We start from the raw sequence: 23,939 nt of genomic DNA, 5'->3' as shown, positions 1-23,939 counted from the left end.
CTACGCTCAACTCTGCCCCAAGACCATGCTTGGAAGCGTCGGTTTTCATCTCAACAGATTTTGCCTTAGTATCAAAGGTTGCAAGGTTATTACAAATCGAAGTTCTGATTCTATTCATTGCTGTTGCATGTTCATTGGTCCACTCAAAGACAGTTTGTTTTCCCAACTCTCTGAGGGGATAGTTTAGAGATGACAAGTTTGGAATGTATTTTGAAAGGAAGTTTGTCATTCCAAGGAATGTGGCCAGTTCGTCTTTGTTTGATGGATGTGGCATCTCAATTATGGCTTGAACTTTTGAAGGATCTGGTTTGATACCATCTGCAGTTATTAGATGTCCAAAATATGGCACGCTTGTTGATCCAAATATGCATTTTTCTGGATTAAACCTTACTCCAACTTCTCTGGCCTTCTCTAGGACTTTCCTTAAATTCTCATCATGTTCTTCATCTTTTCCTGATACAAGGATATCGTCAACAATGACACCAACGCCTTTCAAGTTGCCAAAGGTTTCTTCCATCTTTCGCTGGAATTCGTCTTGTGCACATATTAATCCAAATGGCATTCTTTTGTATTTGTACCTGCCAAATGGGGTGTTGAAAGTTGTGACAAGTGAAGACTTCTCAGTTAATGCCAGCATCAAATACCCAGATGTTGCATCAAGCTTAGAGAACTTATTATGGCCATGAATTTTGGCGGCTATATCTTCAAAAGTTGGCATTGGATAATAGGGCCTTTGTATGGACTTATTAAGCTCTCTTGGATCCAAGCATAAACGTAACGATTCGTCTGACTTTTCCACGGCTACAATTGAATTAACCCACTTGGTTGGAGTCACCACTCTTTCAATGATGTCTACTTTTTCAAGGCGCTCCAGTTCGCTTTTAACCCTCTCATGTAAGGCAAAAGGTATTCTCCTGACAGGATTAACTGATGGGATTGCATTCTTTTTTACATGGATCTCTACTTTACCTGGGAGTTTACCTATCCCAGCAAAGACGTCATCAAACTCTTTGGGAATTGGGTTCTTCTGACCACTCTTCTCTGTAGATAAGGAAGAGATAGATGTAGCTACCTTCACAAACCCCATTTCTACAGATGCTTTGTATCCTAGTATTGGGTTTGACTGTGTATCAACTACAAAGAAACTATACTTTTTGTTGATAATTCCTTTATGTCTACAATTTAAAGAGCATACTCCCGCAATTGGAATGCGAGTTCCTCCATAAGCTACAAGGATCTGACTTGTCTTGTCTAGTTGTGGTTTGGGTTTAAGTCTGTCAAAGACAGATTTTGGGATAACATTTGCTTCAGCTCCTGTGTCGATTTTGAATAGAGTTTCCCATGCTGAATTATTCAGTTTGATAGCCACAGTCGGTTGGCTTGATTTCTCAGCTATGGCTCCAATAAGTAATGTATCAATATAAATTTCTTGTTCTTGATTTCCATCTGTTCCTTCCATATCAATAGTATCTACTGGTTTGCTACGGCAGACACGAGCAAAATGATTTGTCTTTCCGCACTTGGAGCAAGACTTCCCTTTTGCTGGACATTTGTGATTTGGGTCATATGCCCCACCACAGAAGTAACACTTCTTACTTGTTGTGGGTTGGTCATACTTCTTTTGTCTTTTTACATAGTCTAATTCTTGTTTTACATTTGGCTCCTTTACTGTTGTAGGTGACAAGGACATGGCTGACATGGATATGAGCTGCTCTTGTGTTGCCTCAAAAGCTCTTGCAATTGTCACTGTAGTCTCAAGAGTAAGGGTTCCACCTTGAGATAATAGTTTTTCTCGAATTCTATGTTGTTTCAGTCCACATATTAATCTGTCTCTCACCATCTCCTTCTCAAAATTGTCTGTAAACTCACAGTCTTTGACAAGCACCTTGAGGGCTGTAATGTAATGTTCAATTGATTCATGCTCCAACTGATCCCGCTTATGGAATTTATAGCGAGCAAATATAGGATTGTTCATAGGAGCAATGTACTCTTTAAATTTCTTAAGATAAACATCAAGTTTGTCTTTTTCTTCTGATGCTAATGTCCAGGTACTAAAGACATCTCGTCCTTTTTCTCCTAGCCACAGAAGAAGGTATGAACATTGTTGTTTGGCATTCTTTCCACTCAGCGGCCCGTTGAATATGAGATTTACATGCTGTTCAAATTTTGTCCATGCTTGTAGACTGGCTGATTCCCAGTTGAATGATGGGCATGGAAAAAGATTGTCCATTTCTGACACTTCTGACACCATGTATTGTTACCAGTTGAATAATTTATTAAGCCAACCGACCTGCAACAAAACTACATAAGCAAACAGCAATCATAAGATAATAAGCAGCAAGCATAAGCATAAAAGCACTAAACACAACAGGTATAGTTCATGTTCTATCATTTTATTATTCACATAGGGGTATACATGTATAAACTTCATTGTTTTAGGGCTTTGTTTGTTATATATCCTAGTGCTTTATCTGGGATCACCAAGGAGGAGGTAGGTTGTAGTGTTAGAAAAATAATTGTAATATTAGGAAAAGATCATAAAATAAAGATTTTAATGATACTTGTATTTTATTATCATGTTTTCTTTAGATGTTGGTAGACTGTTGTTCTTTGTTTTGTATTGTGGGATCTGCAATACAGGAATGAGGGTGTGATGCAAGTAGCATTGGGGGTTTAATAAGAGGAAGCCTACAACTTAGGTTGCTTGAACCTGTATATATTCAGATTTTAGAGTGAAATTTGATGGGAAGTAGAGATGTATTTGGTTTATTATTTGTCACATGAGCCTCTAATAATCTCCATTGAAAGAACTCATTGGGGAATTGATCTCCTACTTAGGTAGTCAGTATTTAAGAAATATATACTGGAGATATATCTTTGTACCCTTTGTAAATGTTAGATAACAAATAGTATTTATGTCTTCCTTACATTGTTAGGCCAAATGGAGGAACTCATGACTTGACATTGAATCTGAATAAACTATAATATTTTCCAAGGTAGGGCTAGGTAGAAAATTATTTAGAACATTTACTGGTGTCATATTTATGGCCTTTGTTACAGCTAGTATAATACATAAACCATTAAAAACTATTGTGTGGTTGCAATATTAAGGGAGGGGAGATATGGTCTACATTACACATTATTACTGGATTTTGACTCATTAACAAAAATGAGGAATGTTCTGTATACACAATCTTACCAAACTCAGCAATTTTTTTCAAGGCATACAGGAGGACATATCAAATGCAAGAAAATGGTATTTATTATTGAGAGTATTCAGTTCCAGAAGGGGTGGTCTGGGATTGTGGGGCAATGGATCCAGCAGGAACTGTGAGTTTCATTCCAACCTCTACAAGTCATTAGCTAGGCCTCTAAACATCTGCTGTCTTGAATTGCTTCTGTGTTAGATAAAAATGCTTCCAGGAATGGACCATTGGAAACAATTTTAGATGAGAGGCATTTGCAGTAAATTGTGGTTTACTCTATGAATTTGTTAGCTAAAAGATGAGCTCAGTAATTATTTTAACACTGATTCAAAATATGCTAATTGCCACCCTAAAAATGTACTCTAGCTCCCCTAGTGATGCCAGTTTTTGGCCTAGCTTTAGGATATAGGCTATACAGAACTTTGCTGATTTTATGGATTTACATTAGTTTCTTTTTTGCCTATTTCTCACCAACACCTGATTCATAAAGCCAGTTTAAATAAAATAGAATTGTCTAAGTTTTTAACAAATCCAGGGTACATTAGAAAGTATAGCAATTAGGCTTAACAAATTTGGAGTCAGCATTAAAAGGCACACTCAGTGGTATGCTTATCCTTTAGCTAGCTTTTAAAACTCAATATTTACTGGTTGTTTTATCTTGGTAATTAGCTGAGTTAGGTGAATAACATTTTCAGAAGCAGATTCAGAGTACTGATGGTGAACCAGAAAGGTCATCTGGAATATCTGCCACTACCACTTCCCCCTCCAGAAGGTACTAACTATTTATGACCTTACACAATGGGCCACTTGTATTGCTAAAGTGAAAACTTTCAGAAATAGATATAGAGTGCAAATTAGGCACAAGGGAAGCATTTCAAGGCTAAAATACATGTTTAATCTTACTACTACGACTAACAACTTACCACAGCACTTAGCTGCCTGAGGCCTGATTTGTAAAATTTCATTGATTTTAAACTTATTTCTTAAGTTCAGAAAAAAAAAATCTCGTTTTGACCTATAATCCTTCTATAATCATAGTAATTGTGTTTTCAGAACATAGAGCCAAAGAAAAAGAGACTAAAACCCAGAATTAAGGTTAAACAATTTTTTGTCAAAGTCTAGATGAGTCTAGATTGTCTTCTATGCAATCTTCTAAGCTGTAGAAATAAAGGAAAGGTAGAGATAGTACCTTTACAGCACCTTCCCAGGGTATGTTTTTTGTCCTAGATTCATTCCTGAAAGTTTCATTTCCCCAACTAAAGTACTTTCCAAGACAGCAAAAAGTTCCTCATCTAGAACTTCACCTATTGCTTTGACTTAAAATCCTGGTTAGATCAATTCCTATGATGTAAGCTGCATTGTAGATATATGATGGTTTCTATCAACTGACATTAATTGCAAGTGGAAGTTCATTTCATGGATTGATTAAAATATTTTTCTTATTGACAATCTTCCACATAACATATAACACCCAAACTTGTATTTAATTTTGACACTTCTCATAGTATGTCAATAAAGACGTCTATATGTTTCATGGAAATTGGAGGGTAGGGCTCTCTGACATGTATTGTTTACTAAGCTTTGTGTGCTTATATCCCAGCTTGTCCAGTACAACAACAAAAAAGAAATAAATGATTTTCAAGTGAGTTGAAAAACAAGAAGTACATTGCCAACTGATTTTGCATGATGAAGGTATATCTTTTTTGCATCCGAGTAATAGCAGGAGATGGATAAATTCTAATTAAACTAATAACTGGCTCATGCTGATTTTATTAAATCTGAGTTTGCAACTTTCTTTTTACTAAAATGGTATTATGTCTATTTTTCATTATAGCATCTATGCTTCTTGTCCCGTGAGTACCCTCAGTAAAATGTGAAAGTAAGAAATTTAGAAAGTACCAGTTTTGGCACCATCATTTGAATAGACTTAAGCAATTTATTGATAAAAAGAATTATTCTGCTGAGTAATTTGATCCAACCACAAATTTCAGATAAACAATCTTGAGAAACTGATATGTATCATTCAAAGCTTAGAGTACATGGTTGTCTCCACCAAACACTCACATGGGGAGGGAAGATTAGATCCATGCCCTCTTTCAAGATCTAAAGAGTTTTCTAATTTCTTTTATTTTTATTTAACTTTCTTTGTTTTAGTCTATATTTTGTATTCTTGTCTTTTTCAAAACTTCACTGCCTCCCCAAAAATAAGTTATTACATTTTTTTTCTTTGCAGGGCCTTCGCGTATGAGGGCCCCCGTCCCTCCATTGTTTTTGGGTACTCGGTAAAAAATGAGTTGTTCCACCACTCTGCCAATTTTTTTTTTTTTTTTTTTTAATAAAGACTGTGAAAATACTGACATATCATCTACAGATATCTCAAACTTGGTCAGAAAATGCAGCAGTTTTACCAACTTCCGCCATGATTATACAGATGGTTGCTATAATTTTAATTTTCCATTTGATTAAATAAAGAGATGGAAATAGTGACATGAGATTTACCAGAACCTTGGTCAATAAATGCAGTGGTTTTACTGACTCGTGTAGTGATTTTACATATCACATTCAAAACGAACATTATGCTAGTTATTGATAAAAAGAAAGTCAGTAAAAATGACCAACCAGTTGGTAAACCCTCCTCCTAAACATTTTGGCTAGTAACAACTCTGTCTCCTTGTTCTTCTTTTTAAGTAACCTTGTACTATTAATATCATGAAAAATTGTTACAAAGAGACACATATCATGGAGAAACAAGAGATGTGGATGTCTCAAGCCTATACCTGTTTTTGTGATAAAAGCATCTCCAAACACAGTGTAACTATATCACCCCCTCTCTGGGTTTGAGTTTCTTCAGTGCATGACAAATCTGGAATACCTGGAATAATTAATAAATTAGGTTGCTTGAGAGAACCACAGAAAATAGCAACTGGCAGTGACAGTATCAAGTTTCTTAGGAACAATCTTATATAAATTTTTGTCTGAAAGATAAAATCTTACCAGTTCTGGATTGAAAGAGCTTGTTGCCATTATTCTTATATACAGCCCTTATCACTTAATTTCTTCTAGGTCTTACTCTTTCAATGATTTCCACTTTGGAATATATTTTGGACCCCTCAAAATTATCCTGTGATCTTGTTTATATATCTCCAGGTAATGCTTCTGTATTCATTTGCTCTCAAAATCTACTAATTAAGTGACTTTTTTTATGTATTACTGTGCCACCTAAGCATGCTCAGTTAACTTATGATGTCTTTTTTTTTTACAACAGATAGCCTTATGGAAATATTTGCATTCTTCCTAAAAACTTGTAGCTTGTAAGTTTCTTTTTTTTTTCTGGAGTAACAATTTTTTTTCAGTTCTCCCAGGAAACATAAATTAGTATGAAACATAAAGACTCTGGAAAGAAACCAGGAAACTTTGCCGTACTTCTGTTTTCTCCTTAAGTTGTTAAATATATTCTGTATTTATTATTTACAATAAAGTCATTGATTAATTGATTGAAAAAATGCTTAGCTGGTGGAATAGAAGAAAAAGCACATGAATTTATTTAAAAGTTCACGTTGTTGCTTGTTATTTGGGGAATTAATAAGTCTATGATAAGACCTGATAAATTTAATTTTACAATATTAAACCGCTCATAGATCAAGATCAGAGTGTTAAAAAATTAGTATATTTATAAATATGATTGATTGATTGAATGAATGCTTAGCTGGTGGAGTAGAAGAAAAAGCACATGAATCTATTTAAAGGTTCATGTTGTTGCTTGTTTTTTTGGAAACTAATAAGTCTAAAGTTATTTATTTTTTATTGTAAAATTAATAGTTTTTTTGTAATATTAAATGTAAAATTAATAATTTTACAATATTAAACTGCTCATAGATCAAAATCAAGGTTTTAAAAAACTAGTATATTTATAAATACCAGCAGTGTACTGACTGATAAAACTGTTCATTTTTCAGTTTCTTATGAATAAAATATAATTGGCTGGCATAATCTTAATCCAGTTCTGTCAAATTTAACATTTACCTGTAAAATCGTTTCATCAGTTTTGCTCCTTTTTTCAGAGGATGCTTGCGAAGTCATGCTTTTATTCCTTCAGAGTGCTCAAACCTATAGAGACATGAATGATCCTATGAGTCTGATAACCATCAGAGATCGACTTCTTCCCAAGAAAAGTGTTTCGCTCCGTTTACTTGCTCTGAAAGTAGCAGCTTTCTTCAAGTGGAATATACTTTCTGAAAATTTTCGAGAACGGTAATTTTTCTTCTTCCTTATTTTTCTTCCGTGCACTTACTTTTAGGTAAATCATATCCAAAAATGATCTTGGTGCACACACCATGTATAGAAATAAACTATTTTATCTGTACTAAGGATTGTTCAATCCCCCTTGCTTCTGGGAAATTCTCTGAAAACTCATCATTTTATATTTATAAGCATTTGGACCTATAAATTTCCCTTATCCTAAGTAGAAGCCATCCCCCAATACAAAGAACTTGGTGCTTATTTTAAAGCTGTGGGTTTTCTACACAAGTAGAATTTGTGGATTTTTTTAGCAATTGTACCTTTTCTGTTTTCATCAGAAAACATCCAAAAAAGCATGGGGTTTCCTGAGATAGTATCATGGGAGATAAAATTTTTGTGATGCATATCAATGCAATGATACAGGGTACAAGCTTACGAATACTCTGCATCATTTAGTTGTAAATACCACAATCTATTCATTTGCCTGGAAAAATGAAGATCTATTCGATGCACCACTTTTCCAATAAACGTGTTTTTTTTTAAAGACAAAGAAGCCATCAGTCACTCAGTCGAAAGTCTTTCGTTAACATCAAGGATCATTAGGATCAATAGAATATCATGCTCGGAAAATTTGTTTCCAAACTTATTGCTCTGTACTTGACCCAGCAGTGTTTTTATCTATATGCAACTATGATTGATTGTAGTGAAAATTTGATAAAATAAAAGAATTCATAAAAATATTTCCAAAGTAAATATATTTGCTTGCCTCTCATAGGACATGAACTAAGTTGAAATACTTATTTCTTTGAAACTTACGCACAAAATCAAAATAGTCAATCCAGTAATGGTTTTATAATTAGTCAGAATAGGTCGTGATGCCATAGTTATTGAAATAAAATGATTCGGTTTATAGATATACCCGACCTTTATCTTGTCTGTTCTGCTAATAGGTAATCTCAACCTGCAAGTAAATTTATTAAGTTTTGTATTGAGTATGGATGGGTAGTCTATAGACTGTCCAAAATTTATTGGAATGTACTTCTCGTGGATCTAACACTTTCAAATAATGCGTGTACGCAATATTTTAGAAGTAAAGGAAGGAGGATTCCACTACCTTAAAGATGAACAGATTAGTTAGAGGAAAGGGAGAAGTAAGACAAAAGTTGATTAGAGGAAGATGTGGATCTTAGAAGCATAGTATGATTAGAAAGCAGTGGTCACATAGTCTTCTTACAGAAGAGGTCCATGAGCTTTTGTAGCCTTCCACTCAAAATGTGGTATAAAAATCCCTTAAGAGAATGTGGGGGTCATCATCCGCTGGAGCAAATGGAATCTCGGCAATAATACAGAATTTAGACGCGAATGTCGGTGCTACCGATTATAGTGACCATTTTTTCAAACATGGTTTAGATTCCCAAGTAATTGGAACATTGGACGGTGTTGCCAATTGTACTTCTTTTTAAGAAAGAAACCCAGTGAATCATGGGCGTTATAGGATAATATTGTTCGGGAATGGAATAGGTAAACTATCTTCTAAGATTGTACGTAGTAGGTTGGTTCGGGATTAGAAGGAGAAAAAGATTGGTGGAGGTTCAAGAAGATTGTGAAAGAAAATTATTCTTGGGTAAACCAAAAATGGAAAACATACGGAAAAGAGGAGTGGAGCATATTTTTTTCTAAACCTTACAGGGGTGTTTAATGGAATAGATTGAATTTACTGATGAAAAGTCCCTTAGGTATACGGCTGCATAGAGTTCTTGTAACGACTACAATTAAGATGTTTATGGTGGTGAGGGTTGTTAGATGTATATCAAGGGTAGTACAAAGCAGGATAAGAGAGAAACGGGGAAACATTTTGTCTCCTTTGCTTTTGTTCCTATATACAGTACAATCTTATTGATGGTATTGAGGAATATTTGAAGCCGATAAAGGCATCTAGTATCAGGCTGCTTACAACAAACCTAGTTTCATTACTGTTTGCACATGGCAAATGTCTACTAGTTGGCAGTAAGGAAAACTTTCAGAAGCACCTAGACATAGCATATATATGAAAAATAACGGAATAGATTCAGTGGAATGTCCCTTTGAAGCAGTACCACAGAGCCTAACGGATATTGTGCTATCCCAGGAGATGTTTTTCTTCTATAATAGGTTTTTATTCATTTTAGATGGGGGTACTTGGTCAGATCAATGGGAATCTTTCATAAAAGTAATACGAAAGAGCTATACCTAACGAATATTATGTTGCATAAAAGAATTCTGAGCGACGGCTGATTTGAGTATTATATTACGGTCCAGAACATTGGGGGAGTGAGGAAGAACTAGATCTAAACGCTTTAGGGCATAAGAGACCAATGAGAATAGCTAAGTTTAGGAGAAGAAAGCATCATTGTCTGAGGATAGATTAGTTAATGTAGCATTTAAAGTATTAACATTCAATAATACGATATATATATATATATATATATATATATATATATATATATATATATATATATATATATATATATATATATATATATATATATATATATATGTATATATTGCCGTGAATGTCTCAACTTGGTGAATGCCCGAAAATACCATTTTTTTCCTTAAATTTAGTCAGCGTTGCCAGTCAACTTTTACAGTTTAATGCAAGGTTTGATGATTACAGGTTAGGTTAGATTAGGTTTTGTTTTTAACCCATGTCTGATATTTATAACCAAATTTAATCTAAACAAAACTAACATAATCTATCCTAACCTAACTTTAATTTTTACCTTCATAACTTGCATAAGCCTGAAAAAGCTGATTTGCAAAGCTAATTGAATCCAAGCAGAGAAAAAGGAATTTTGGACATTGACTGGTGAATGTTTATATTATATATATATATATATATATATATATATATATATATATATATATATATATATATATATAATATATATATATATATATATATATATATATATATATATATATGTATATATATATATATATATATATATATATGTATATATATATATGTATATATATATATATATATATATATATATATATATATATATATATATATATATATATATATATATATATATATATATGATATTCAAGGGAGAGAGGATGCCTACCCCTTTATTTGCAGGTATGTTAAAATAGACCTTGGTATTTTAGGATTCCAAATTATCTTCAGAGAATTTTGGTACTTGATCTACTGGAGCTGGTTCGAGGAGAAGTCTCCAATCCTAACGAACATGTATCAATCCCTCTTGAAACATTACCACCGGAAACAGTGCTAGCCGTCAGTCTCTACCATCGCTGGATCCTGAATAATACCACACAGCAAGATGTCATACCAAAACCAAGGAATACTGCTCTTATTACTGGGTAAGATAACATGGTAATTAAGGGCTCCTTTCCAGCGACGAAAGATAGCCTATTGGGAATAATTCTTAGTTGGTTCTCCTATAAGTATTAAACAATATTTTGTCTTAATTAATAGGAATCGATTATTTTCTCAAAGATTAATTCAAATCAATAGGAATAACCGTTGGGATAGGTTATCCGGCTTCATATTACATCTCTTCTTACTTTTTTAATTACGTTGTCCCAGTGGTCTAGTACGGGGATTCTTAAGCATCTTTTATGTTTGTACCGCTTTGAATCTAATGACATAATGTTGCTCCCCATTTATAATGTTCCACGAGGTTTTTGCGGTAAATCCTGAACATCTACCTTGTAAGTTTAATGTATTGGAGACGCTTCCAAAATGCGCTTCTAAATTTCTTTTTCTATTCCATTCGTAAGGATCCATCCGCCCTTCCCTTCTGTTAGGAATCCTGTATTTTGTGTTTTTTTTTCTGTTTTTGCTCATCCCAGTGTGTCTTTATTCAATTTGTATATATTGAAGTGAGTAACTTTCATCAAATTCTGCCTCAGAAAAAATCATTATATTTTAAATGACAAAAAATACTTCTATAAATATCTGAAAATTGTTCAACCTTGTGCCCACCAACTCTTTATTTTCTGTTCCAGCTGGAGTATCTTCTTGGGGCAATGGAGGGCTTGATTTTCTAGAATTTTAGAGTGGACTCAGAAAAATTGGTTTATAAGACAATTTTCTAGCAATCAGTAGTTACAAATTTTGTCATCGTTTTCCTTATTTTTTTCGAAATAAGGTAAACGATATTTCTGTTAAAACGTCTGGAAATGTAAAAATTGCCTATGTAAAATGTGACTAATGAGGCGCATATATTTAAAATTCTGACAGGTGTTTTATTACTTATTTTTATTGCTTATTAGGGGGCCAAAATTAATCTTAATGATATAACTTTGGATATTTTAATAATGATGGACTTGAATATTTCTGAACTTTCACATTTAAGTTTTTAAATGATTGTGAAATGATACTTTCCCCAGAGATGTTTTTCATTTATTATAGGTTTTTTTTTATTTACGATAGAGGTACGTGGTAAAATAAAGAACATATTTGAAACATCCCCCCTCCCCTTGCACGTATGCCTGCTTCATGATTCTATGTAGAAATATTACAAAGATAACTGAAAGTATGATAGAAGTCATGAATATACTGGATTTATAACTGACTTTATATGATTTAGTCCGTATTCTATTTCAGTGTGATCCAAGTTAGGCAAAATATCTCCATGATGCAATGCAAAAATGATTTTACAATTGAGCTACAAATGAAATTGTAAAGTTGGATAAGAATAAAAAGAAAGCGTTATACGAGAAAATGAAAACGTTATTCGTATTTTGAAGAAATTCATTATCTTCCCACCTAAAATCTAAGCTGAATATCACATTTTTTCTGAAGACGAGTTATTGTGCCCAAAGCTCTCTTCGATTCTTTAGGTTATTAGTGAAGTATTTGTTTTGTAAAAAGCAGGGCTAACCGACTATAATTTGGAGATTAACGGTGTAACGCCTCTAACTTGAAGACTTCCTAACCTAATTTTATGCACTATATACCAAAATGTAGCTACATTTCTACTTTTTTGTGTTATGTATTATTTTATGGGTTAGGGATTTTCTGCTGTTTGGATTTTGAAAATGAAATTATTCTCATGAGAAGCCCCAAAACTCAGTTTTTGCTCTCCTTTGTAATTATGAAAATGTGAGGTATGCCCATGGTTTTAAGTTCAACGACATTTTAGCTGGCAAAGCCCTAACTCATCTTTGTAGAGATTTTTGTTCGTTTCAAGTTGGATTTGCATATTGAATTTAAATATCACTCGTTTTAAGATTTATTTAATCATTTATATTAGTAACTACTGTTTGTTTGTTTGCTATGACTGTTTATTTAATTTCTATTCGTTTTGGGTTTCATTTATGCCTCAATAGCAAAGTATTTGTGTTCGTTTCAAGCTTGATTTGCATATTCAACTTAAGCTTTACTCGTTTTGAGATATATTCATTCAAATTATATTACTACCTGTTATATCTTCAGGGCACTCGGTATCTAACAACTGACATAGAGCGATCGCAAATTCTGTCAGTCGGTCGGTCTGTTGGTCTGTGTGTCTGTCTGTCTGTCCTGGTTTTGCTAGTTTAGGCACTTCCAGGTAAGCTAGGACGATGAAATTTGGCAGGCATGTGAGGAACCAGACCAGATTAAGTTAGAAATTGTCGTTTCCCGGATTCGATCATCTGGGGGGGGGGAGTGGGGGTGGACGGTTAACTCTGAAAAATTAGAAAAAATAAGGTATTTTTAACTTACGAAGGAATGATCGGACCTTAATGAAATTTGATGTTTGGAAGGATATCGTGTCTCAGAGCTCTTATTTTAAATCCCGACTGGATCTGGTGACATTGGGGGAGTTAAGGGGGGAACCTAAAATCTTGGAAAACGCTTAGAATGGAGGGATCGGGATGAAACGTGGTGGGAAAAATAAGCACAAGTCCAAGATAAGTGATTGACATAACCGGAACGGATCCACTCTCTTTGGGGGAGTTGGGAGGGGTTAATTCTAAAAAATTAGAAAAAATGAGATATTTTTAACTTACGAAGGAGTAATTGGATCTTATTGAAATTTTATATTTAGAAGGACCTCGTAACTCAGATCGCTTATGTTAAATTCCGACCGGATCCAGTGTTATAATGGAGGGGGGACTGGAAATCTTGGAAAACGCTTAAAGCGGAGAAATCAGGATGAAAATTGGTGGGAAGAATAAGCACAAGTCCAAGATACGTGGCTGACATAACCTGACCGGATCCGCTTTCTTTAGTGGAGTTGGGGGGGGGGGGAGTAATTCATAAAAATAGAAAAAAATGAGGTATTTGTAACTTACGAACGGGTGACCAGATCTTAATGAAATTTGATGTTTAGAAGGATCTTGTTCTTTAGAGCTCTAATTTTAAATTCTGACCAGATCCGGTGTCATTGGGGGAAGTTGGAGGCGGAAACCGGAATTCTTGGAAAACGTAAAAATTGAGTCGTCTTACGAATAGGTGATCGGATCTTAATGAAACTTGATATATAGAAGATTCCATTTTCAATTCGAATCGGATACGGGGACATAGGGGGTTGGAGGGGGAAAAAGAAATCTTGGAAACTGAAAATCTTGGAAAACGCTTAGAGTGGAAAATCGGGATAAAACTTGATGGGAAGAATAAGCACAAGTTATAGATACGAGATTGACATAATTAGAATGGACCTGCTCTCTTTGGGGGTGCTGGGGGTTGTTAATTTGGGAAAATTAGAAAAATTGAGGTATTTTTAACTTAAGAACGGGTGACCGGGTCTTAATGAAATTTGATATTTAGAAGGAACTCATGCCTTAGAGCTTTTATTTGAAATCCCGACCATATCTGTTGAGATTGGGGGGGGGGGGTGGAGTTGGAGGGGGAAACTAGAAATCTTGGAAAACGCTTATGAATGTCGTAGATACGTTATTGACGTAACCAGGATCCGCTCTCTTTAGGGGAGTTACGAGGTGGGGTTCAGTGCTTTGGTGAGTTTGGTGCTTCTGGACGTGCTAGGACGATGAAAATTGGTAGGCGTGTCAGGGAGCTGCACAAATTGAATTGATAAAGTTGTTTTCCCCGATTGAACCATCTGGGGGGCTAAAGGGAGAGGAAAAATTAGAAAAATTGAAGTATTTTAACTTACGAGTGGGTGATTGGATCTTAATGAATTCTGATATTTAGAAGGACCTCATGGCTCAGAGCTCTTATTTTAAATCCCGACCGGCAGTAAGCCTCTGATTTTCCTTTTAAAGGAATCTATTGATTCTTAGAATTTTGCTAGAGCTCATACCATATGATCTCTTGGCTCTTCCGACCTCGTCACAAGTTCCATATGAGCTCTTAGCTCTTGTTTGATTGAAAAAAGTTTCAAGTTTTTAAAAAACTCTTCAAAATAAGATTCATATTTTTTTTTAATTTTTTTTTTTTTAACATCAAATTTTCATCAAAGTATCAAAACTAGTATCAAAGTAACAATATCAAAGTATCAAAGTAAAGAAAGGATCAAAGTTAAGAAGGTATCAGAGTAAACAAAGTATCAAAGTAATAATAAGCAACTTGCACAACTTGCAGCCATTGCACCGTAAGTCGAAGTTACCACGTAAATCACTAAGTCCAAATATCAAAGTAACAATAATTAAGTTCCGTAACTCAGAGCCATTTCCCGATGCTGGGGGCGTGGAAGCATAGCTATTCGGCCTTTGAACTATTCTAAACAAAATGGCTGTGTCCAAATTTTGATCGGATGCCCTTTGGGAGAGTGGGGCATGGGCCAGTTGTTCATTGATCACTTTTGACTCTTAAAGAAGAGCTAGAAGTGTCGATTTCCAATCGAATGAGCCCCCTCCAAAGTTAATTTGACCGCCCCTTCCACAGAACCTTATATTCTAATGGGCAACTTACATAAGTTGCCCCGGGGGCTAGGGAAGATTTCTCAGCCCCTAAGTTGTAGTAATTTGAATTTCCGACTATTTTGAACAAAATGGCTATTTCAAAATTTTAATAAGATGCGTTTGGAAAAAAAAGCAACAGGGGGGGGGGGGGTGCTTGTTACTTTTTGATCACTTTCGATTCTTAAGAACTTAAATAAGTTACAATTCTTGTCTTGGGTGCTCTGGCGGATTTCTCAATCCTTAATTTATAGTACTTTGAATTTTGGATTATGTTGAAGAAAAAGGCTTTTGTTCTCAAATTTTTAATCAGATGTATTTGGGGGAAAAGGTGTGGGTATGGGGTGGGTAGATACCCTCTGATCACTTTTAATGACTTTTAAAAAGGTAACTAGAACTTTCAATTTCCTTTCAAACGAGCTATCTCTGAAGTTCTTACGACCAACCCTTATATATAACCTTATATGCCCTTGGGCCATAGGTTACAACACTTCCCCACTCTCTGAGGGGATGGGTTGACCCTAAAGTTTTTGTTATTTGAACTTTAAACTATTTTGATTGGATGCATTTGGGGAAAATGGGCCTTGGGGGAGGGGCTTGTTGCCCTCCGGTTACTTTTTGACTCTTGAGAAGGGCACTAGAAATTGGGGTTTACAATTGAATAAGCCCCCTCCGAAGTTTATACGATCATCTCTTCCATAGAAACCTTATATGCCCCCAGGGCACATTGTACAACACTTACCCCCGGACTCTGGGGAGGGGGCTGCTTTACCCCTGGAGTTTTTGTTATATTATCTTTTTCTATTTTGAAACTAAACGGCTATATGAAAAACTGGATTGGACGCATTTATATCGGATGGATTTGGGGTAAAAAGGCTAGGGGGGCTAGTTGTTCTCGGATCTCTTTTGACTCTTATAAAGTGAACTAGAACTTTCAATTTCTGGTAAAATGAGCCCTTAATGAAGTTTATACGGGCATCCCTTCCATAAGAACCATATGTGCCCCCAGGGCATAGCCCTGAACACCGGGCTCTAGGGGGTTGTATCGACACCGGAGTTTTTCTTGTCTGACCTTTGAACTATTTTTATCAAAATGGCTATTTCAAAATTTTTATCGAATGGGTTTGGGGATAAAAGCGTGGGGTGGGGTTAGTTGCCCTAGGATCTCTTTTGACTCTTAAAAAGTGAACTAGAACTTTCAATTTCCAATCAAATGACCCCTCTCTGAAGGTTGTACGAGTATCCCTTTCATAAGAACCATATATGCCCCATGGCATAACTTACAACGCCTGCATCCGGGCCCTTGGGGGGTTGTGTCGACACCTGAATTTTTATTATCTGACCTTTGAACTATTTTTAACAAAATGGCTATCTTAAAATTTCATCGAATGCATTTGGAGAAAAGGGGGTGTGATGGGCTATGTGCCCTACAATCTCTTTTGACTTTCAAAAACTGAACTAGAACTTTCAATTTTCAATCAAACGAGCCCTCTCTGAAGTCTATACGAGCATCCTTTCCATAAGAACCATATATGCCCCCAGGACATAACTTGCAACGCCTGCTCCCGGGTTCTTTTTTATATGATCTTTGAACTATTTTTAATAAAAATGGCTATCTTAAAGTTCTTATTGGATGTGTTCAACGAAAAGGGCGTGGATGGGGGGGGGCTAGTTGAACTGCGATTTCTTTTGACTCTTAAAAGCGAACTATAACTTTCAATTCCCAATCAAATGAGCACTCTCTGAAGCTGATACGAGCATCTCTTCCATAAGAGCCATATATGTCCCCATGGAATAACTTACAACACCTGCCCCCGGGCCCTGGGGGGTTTTGTTGTCACTGGAATTTTTTTTATATGTTCTTTGAACTATTTCTAACAAAATGGCTATCTCAAAATTTTTATCGGATGAATTTGGAAAAAAAGGGCGTGGGAGGCTAGTTGCCCTCCGATCACTTTCGACTCTTAAAAAGGGCACTAGAACCTCCGATTTCCAATCGAATGAGTCCCCTTCCAAAGTTTATGTGACAACCCCTTTCATATGAAGTGTCTCTGGGAAAAAAAGTAAATAGATAATAAAACATTGGAGCTGTGGCCTTTACTATACAACAACGCTGTAGTTTTGTCTCTGATTATCAAGCTTTTTTAATTAATGCTAAGGCAGAATGGGGTTTATTTTAAGTAGCAATGTTAAATTGGATGAATAATATTGGATCGTGTAAGTATACTTTACTTTCAGTAGTGATTTTAAATGATCATACGCATACACAATTTGGGGGGTGTTAGATTGTCTTGCAACTTGGCTCAATTGCAACGTTAGAAAGATTAATTAGGCCATGTCCTACAAATTTGTTTGTTTTTAATTTTTTAAGGTATTTAGAGCAGGAAAATTATTAAGCTTTGACTGAATTTTTTTTATTCATCTGTGGAAAGAGATGTAATATCTGTAGACTTCGAGTTTCTGAAAATAAGAAATCTTCTAGATTTTTGTAGATTGAAGCTTTGGTTTATAATATTAATTAAAGTTAATTAATAAGTTAGTTATTCTTTTATAATAAATTATTTTATTTAATTTGCAAAATAGTATTTTTGTCCAGCCGGAGACTCTGAAAATTCTGGTTCAAAAAAAGGAGAACTTAGGGATGCAGAGGTCTTATTTGTTGGTGCAAGCAAGAAATTTGACAAATTAAGAGTATAAAAGATTTTTTTGGAAATGAATGCCATCTTTATCTACGGATGCCCTCTGTGAAATTGATACTGAGTTTTTAATAGACGAGGAAATTGTGTACTGCTTTAAATCGAGGTTAAGTTATGTGATAGTAATCGAAAAGGTAAAACAACATGGAATAGTTACTGACTGCTGCGTAAAAGAAAGGTTTGTGTAATGTACTTCCATATTACAAGAGTTGGCTTGATTCGATATGAATTGTTTGGGCTCCGCGCTCTTTCTAGGTAACTTGACACCTACTTTCTAGAATGTAAATATGTAAGTTCCAGGTCAAGTGAAAGGGGAAAATGTTGATTCGTAAAAACGTTATTTGACACAATTTCAAATGTTGAACTTGGTTGTAAACTTTGTATTTGTTTTGCCATTGTATGGTTGCTCGTCTCATTTCTTATTTTGGAGCATGTAGTGTCTGGTATATTGTCTATCGGTTTTTAGTAAAACCTTCGTTTTTTTTTAGCCCTGCAACCGGCAGCAATGTTGTTAATTTGGGCGCATTTACGCAAATGATGGATTTAACGCAAAAACAATTGTCTCAAAAAGTAGACGAATCATTTACCGTTTTGGAGAAGCTTCTTAAATGTCAAACTGCGTCAATGCCCTCAGTGGATGCTTTTGTACCCCCAGACCCCAGTGGAAGAGACTTCATATTTTACTTTGATAAATCAGAAATGATTCATTTAGCTGAGTATCGCATTCAGGTCAGCGTTGCCTCCAGTTAATTTTCTCTTCTTTTTTAAGTGATACTTAATAAGACTGAATATTTTTTTTTAAAATTAATTTTGAGAAATGTTTTCTACGAAGAAAAAGGATTTAAAGGAAAGTAAAGATTCATGTCAAAATACAAATAGCAAAAACAGTGACACAAAAAGTCAGTGCTACGAATGGAAAAATGAAAGTTAAATCAAATAAAAATTTGGATGGGTCATAAAATTCTGTAGTAGTCAATCTGGACTCGTCCCAGTTAAAGACAGGGACGGAGCCACAATTAGTGATAAGGAAAGAGTTAAAGAGAGATGAACTGAACGTTTTGAGAATGTGCTAAACCGAGATAGAGTTGCAGGAAAAGATATAGAGGAAAATAAAAAAGTTTGTGATACCTTGGATGTGAAGGAAGATTGGTTTTGTGAGGAAGAATTAGCGACAATACTAAAAGAATAAAAAAAAATAAGACTCCAGGTGCTGATAATGTGGTAAATGAGTTTCTTAAATATGGCGGCTCTGAGGCTAGGAATAAGCTACTGAAGATTTTAAATGTGATTTTTGAAAAAGGGGAAGTACCTAACGATTTTAGGAAAATGTTAACTAAACCACTGTATAAGAAAGGTGATAAGAATAAGTGTGGTAATTATCGAGGCATTAGTCTGGTCTCTCTAGGTAGTAAATTACGTCTTAATATGATACTTTTTGTACTTAGAGATGCTGTAGACAAAGTTGTAAGAGAAGAAAAATGTGGTTTTAGAAAAAGTAGAGGATGTGTCGACCAAATTTTTACTTTAGGTTAATAATTTGAGAGGTGTCTGAGTTAAATACCTTTGGTCCTCAGTTTTATATACTATGAGCAAGCGTTCGGTTATGTTGGTACAACAGCATTAGCGAAGGTTTTATCCTTGTATGGTATACCAGAATAATACATTAAAGTGATTAATACTATGAGTAATATTGAGCGACCCGACTCAATAGTAACCGAAACTCTAAAAAACGGAATTTTTATATAAAGAGATATATTACATATATACAAATAATAATACATTTAAACTCTCTTTACATACATAAAATGCACTTAGAGGAGTATAAAAATACGGCAAAATAAAATAAAATGGAAACAATAAACAAGAAAAAGCTAAAAAAAAACATTTCGGCTACTTTCGCACTACAATTAAGCTTAACAATTAAGTGGAAAGTCGACAATATTTTCTTGAAGCTTGTGGAACCTATCCACAAGCTGGTCCATTTTTGAGGAAATATCGAAAACGCCATATCTACTCGAAATGTACCGGTTGCTAGTCCAGAGCGACAATTGCAGAAGATATTTGCGAAAACGGAAGAAAAAAGATCTAATTTCTTCCACTCAGATATTTAAAAAAAAACTCCACAAAAGGACCAAGAAAAAGATATGCGGTGCAAAAAAGCGTTGTAAAGTCTGTCCAGGGTTATTTTGTGAAACTAGCCTTTAACTCGAGCAAGCTTTCCATACGATTTTCTAAGCTTTTCTTTCAACGTCGAGAGAACTTGTGTTTGAGTATTTTTAACATTTGATCCAAACGGGAGACCTAAATAATTCAGTGAGGACGATGCAGAAATAGTTTATGACCAACATTGATAGTAACGGAATGTTGTTGAGACGAACCGTAGACGAGAAGCTCAGTTTAGAGGGGGCGACTTGAAGCCCAATCTCATTAAGACGAGAGCAAACTGTATGAATTGTATTTTGGAGAACCTGGAGATCATCTGATAATAGAAGGATATCATCTGCGTTACAGGGATGGCTGACATCAATATAGGGTTCAAAAAGAAATGGAAGAATATTCTTTGTAACGGTTCTGAGGGCATTATTGAAATGAGCTGGACTAAGCCCAGAGCCTTGTTTCAAACCTTTTCGAACAGTGACAGATTTGTTCAGCTGGCTACCTAGCCGCACCCGTATGGACGCATTACCATACCAATTCCATAAGAGACGGCTGAGAAAAGGGTTTATTCCACTTCTCAGTAGAGAAAAAATAGCTTGTGAATGGATAATGGAATCGAATGCCTTTGAAATGTCGATTGCACACGCATACAGGTTCTTTTTCAGCATCATATAGCGGTCTAAAATAGCCAAAAAAGTTATGTGTGTTTTTTTTGCACACCCAAGCCTTCGCGAAATCCAAATTGGCTGTCCCCATGGTTGCACTTGGTATTTATTTCTTGGAAATAAACACAAAAAGCATACCAATTGTGGAGCAAATATTAATTGGTCTTACGATTCACAAACCTTTGGATTTTTGCCCTCCTTTAAGTTACAGGTAATACAAGCCACACACAGGTAATAAGACACAGGTAGGTAATATGAGAAATACAAGCCTGAAATAATAGTGGCAAATACTGCATAAGAAGTGGGGTAGCGTATAGGAGGTGCTCAGTTTGTACTCCATCGTATCCTGTGGCTTTACCAGGTTTCATTAGACGAATTTGGGACTGGACAGCCGAAGGTGTAACAATGACTAAGTTCCTCAGGTGATCAAGTTTTGACATATGGTGAGAAGGGCATTTTTATAGGTAGCTTCAACCGGAGGAGGAACATTGAAGAAAAACGAAGAAAAATGTCTTTCCCACGAAGCGACATCGATAGGAATAAAAAAAAGGCCAAAAGTGCTTCACAGTGGCATGAAATAAAAGATTGGTCAAATGCCGACTTCCCGCTTTATTGGACAGTGCTTGATACGACGCTTCAGAAGATCAGTGTGGCATTTACTCTACTACAAGCCAATGAATGCGCTCTGTGCTCAAATCACCCACGCACCACTAACCGCAGTAAAGGCTGTTATTTCCGTTAGCAAAATTCGTAAAGGTAATGAAATCCCAGGGTTCTCAAAGAATCAAGAGCTAGTGAAAGCATGTCATGATGCCAAGTTCTGGTTCTTAGTGTGGAGGGAAAGTGGTCGCCCTAAATCCCGCGTGTTGAATTTTCTCCATGTACACACAAAACGTAAATTTTAGAAAGCCGTCAAGCAGCATCGCACGGATGTGAAAAATGACTATGCAGAGAGAAGTCGTTTATGGACAGATTGCCCAAACACGCCTAAGTTCATGCCTAGTGATCCAAATCACTGGCGAGCTTACTTTCCGAGTGAATTTAGTGCCCCGAATCTCTGTGTAGCTGTACCATATACCGACCAACTTGAATCTGTGCTATCAAAGTCAAGAATTCCGGACTGTTCCGTATCTGTTTTGGATGTAACTGCAAATTCCTTTAGGCTGAAAAAGAAAAAATCTCGCGGAGTTGACTATTTGTTTGCACGTCACCTTGTGAATAGTATATGAATTATTAACACTATTGTACCAGATCCTATTCGTAGTCGATTTTGTACCCGATGTTTTCTCTACGGGGCAACTTACGCCCATCCTGAAAAAGGGAAGCCAGCTAACATATTCTCCTCGTATCGCCCAATTACTGTGTCGCCAGTTTTTGTGCAAGCTTCTGGAAATGCTTATATTGTCAAATGTTCGACACTGTTGCCAAATGCCAAACCACCAGTTTGATTTTACGTTAATCTTAGACAGGTTTTTATTCTTCCTATCCAGCTTCATCCTGATCTCACCGCTTTAAGTATTTTCTAAGATTTCCAGTCCCCCCAACTGCCCCCCAATTACACTGGATCCGGTTGAGATTTAAAATAAGGCTCAGTTGCGCTGATGCTCTGTTCGCCCTTGCTGCTATTTTGTCTAATTCTGAGGCAACGGGTGTCTTGTGTTTCAAAGGGGACTGATGTTTCGTTGATGACGTATGCTAACGACTTGCTTAATTTGAACAGTTCCACTGATCGACTATCGAAGAATTTTGATGTGTTGAACAGGGAATACAAAAACTTTGGTTTGTCGTTGAATGTGTCAAAATCTGCCGTCTTTATTCAATGCGGAGCACTGCGAAGAAAGAAATCCCTTTGAGCGATTCAGTTGCGAAACTATATGAGAGTATTACCTACCTTGGTTTATCAATCAGTCGAAGCCTCCACTCCACCGGGACGCTGCTTGTGCGCCACGTAGAAGTGAAAATCCGAATTATGTACGGGTCAATTATCGGTAACAGACCTCGGTTCTACCGTAAATATCTTGCGTCGTTGTATAATGCCATTGCCCTTCCACATGTACTGTATAGAGCACCTTTTTGGAAATACCTGTCGTCTGCTCAGTGTGCAAAACTAAGTTCTATTTTTTCAATTCGTGTAATTCCTTTTGAAACTTCCACTATGGACGGGTAGCTCTTATATCTTGCGTAATTATGGTGCATCCAATACAACAGTCTGTGTTAACCGTGTCACCAAGGATTTTCTGAAGAACTCTAAGGGAAGAGCGAACCCGTGGCTAGCCATCCTGTACCAGTAGTTTTGCTAATGTACATATTGTGTAAATACGTTTGGTGATGTTCCTTAGTGTGACTTCTTTTTCAATTGTTATGCTCCGTTTTAATTCCTGTGAATTTTCGGGCAATAACCTTACTTACTTAATTAGTTACTTACATCAAAAGAATCTGATTTTGTGCTGATTTTAAATATATCAGTTTCGTCAAGTTTAGTCCTACGCATCAGTAGTTACGAGCCTAAGAAAATTTGCCTTATTTTTGAAAAAAGGAAAAAAACGCCTCTTGAAAATTATAGAATCTTAATGAAAATTACACTATCAGATTAAGCGTATCAGAGAACCCTACTGTAGAGGTTTCAACCTCCTATCTGCAAAATGTGTGATTTTATATTTTTTGCCAGAAGAAAGATCACGGATGCGTGTTTATTTGTTTTTTTGCTCCTCCCCACCCCCAGGGGCGATCGTATCGACCCAGTAGTCCTAGAATGTTGCGAGAGGGTTCATTCGAACGGCAATTAAAAGTACTAGTGCCTTTTTTAGCCGACCAAAAAAATTGGAGGGCAGCTAGGCCCCCTCCCACGCTCATTTTGTCCCAAAGTCACCGGACAAAAATTTTGAGATAGCCATTTTATTCAACATAGTCGACAAATCTAATAACTGTGTCTTTGAGGATGACTTAATCTCCCACTGTCCTAGGGAAGGGCTGCCAGTTATAAACTTTGCCCATTGTTTACATATAGTATTGGTTATTGGGAAGTATACACGCATTTTCAGAGAGGATTTCTTCTGGTGGGGGGTTAGGGGAGAGGGTTACGGGGGAGGATCTTCCCATGGGGGAAGAGAATTTTCATG

General features: G+C 35.9%; 1 protein-coding gene across 2 annotated transcripts in view; it reads left to right on the top strand.

Annotated features, from left to right (window-relative positions):
- Positions 1–23,939, top strand: part of LOC136038757 (integrator complex subunit 8-like) — a 135,613-nt gene that overhangs the window by 2,520 nt on the left and 109,154 nt on the right. For both annotated transcript variants that reach the window (XM_065722126.1, XM_065722127.1), the window contains exons 2-5: positions 6,270–6,353; positions 7,268–7,457; positions 10,602–10,814; positions 18,487–18,727. In XM_065722126.1, the coding sequence (XP_065578198.1) occupies positions 6,270–6,353; positions 7,268–7,457; positions 10,602–10,814; positions 18,487–18,727 (728 nt within the window). The remainder of the gene's footprint in view (positions 1–6,269; positions 6,354–7,267; positions 7,458–10,601; positions 10,815–18,486; positions 18,728–23,939) is intronic.

The sequence above is a fragment of the Artemia franciscana genome, chromosome 18 (assembly GCF_032884065.1).
Source record: "Artemia franciscana chromosome 18, ASM3288406v1, whole genome shotgun sequence".
Taxonomy (NCBI): domain Eukaryota; kingdom Metazoa; phylum Arthropoda; class Branchiopoda; order Anostraca; family Artemiidae; genus Artemia; species Artemia franciscana.
Note: the sequence above shows the minus strand (reverse complement) of the source record. Positions and strands in the feature narration are given on the sequence as shown.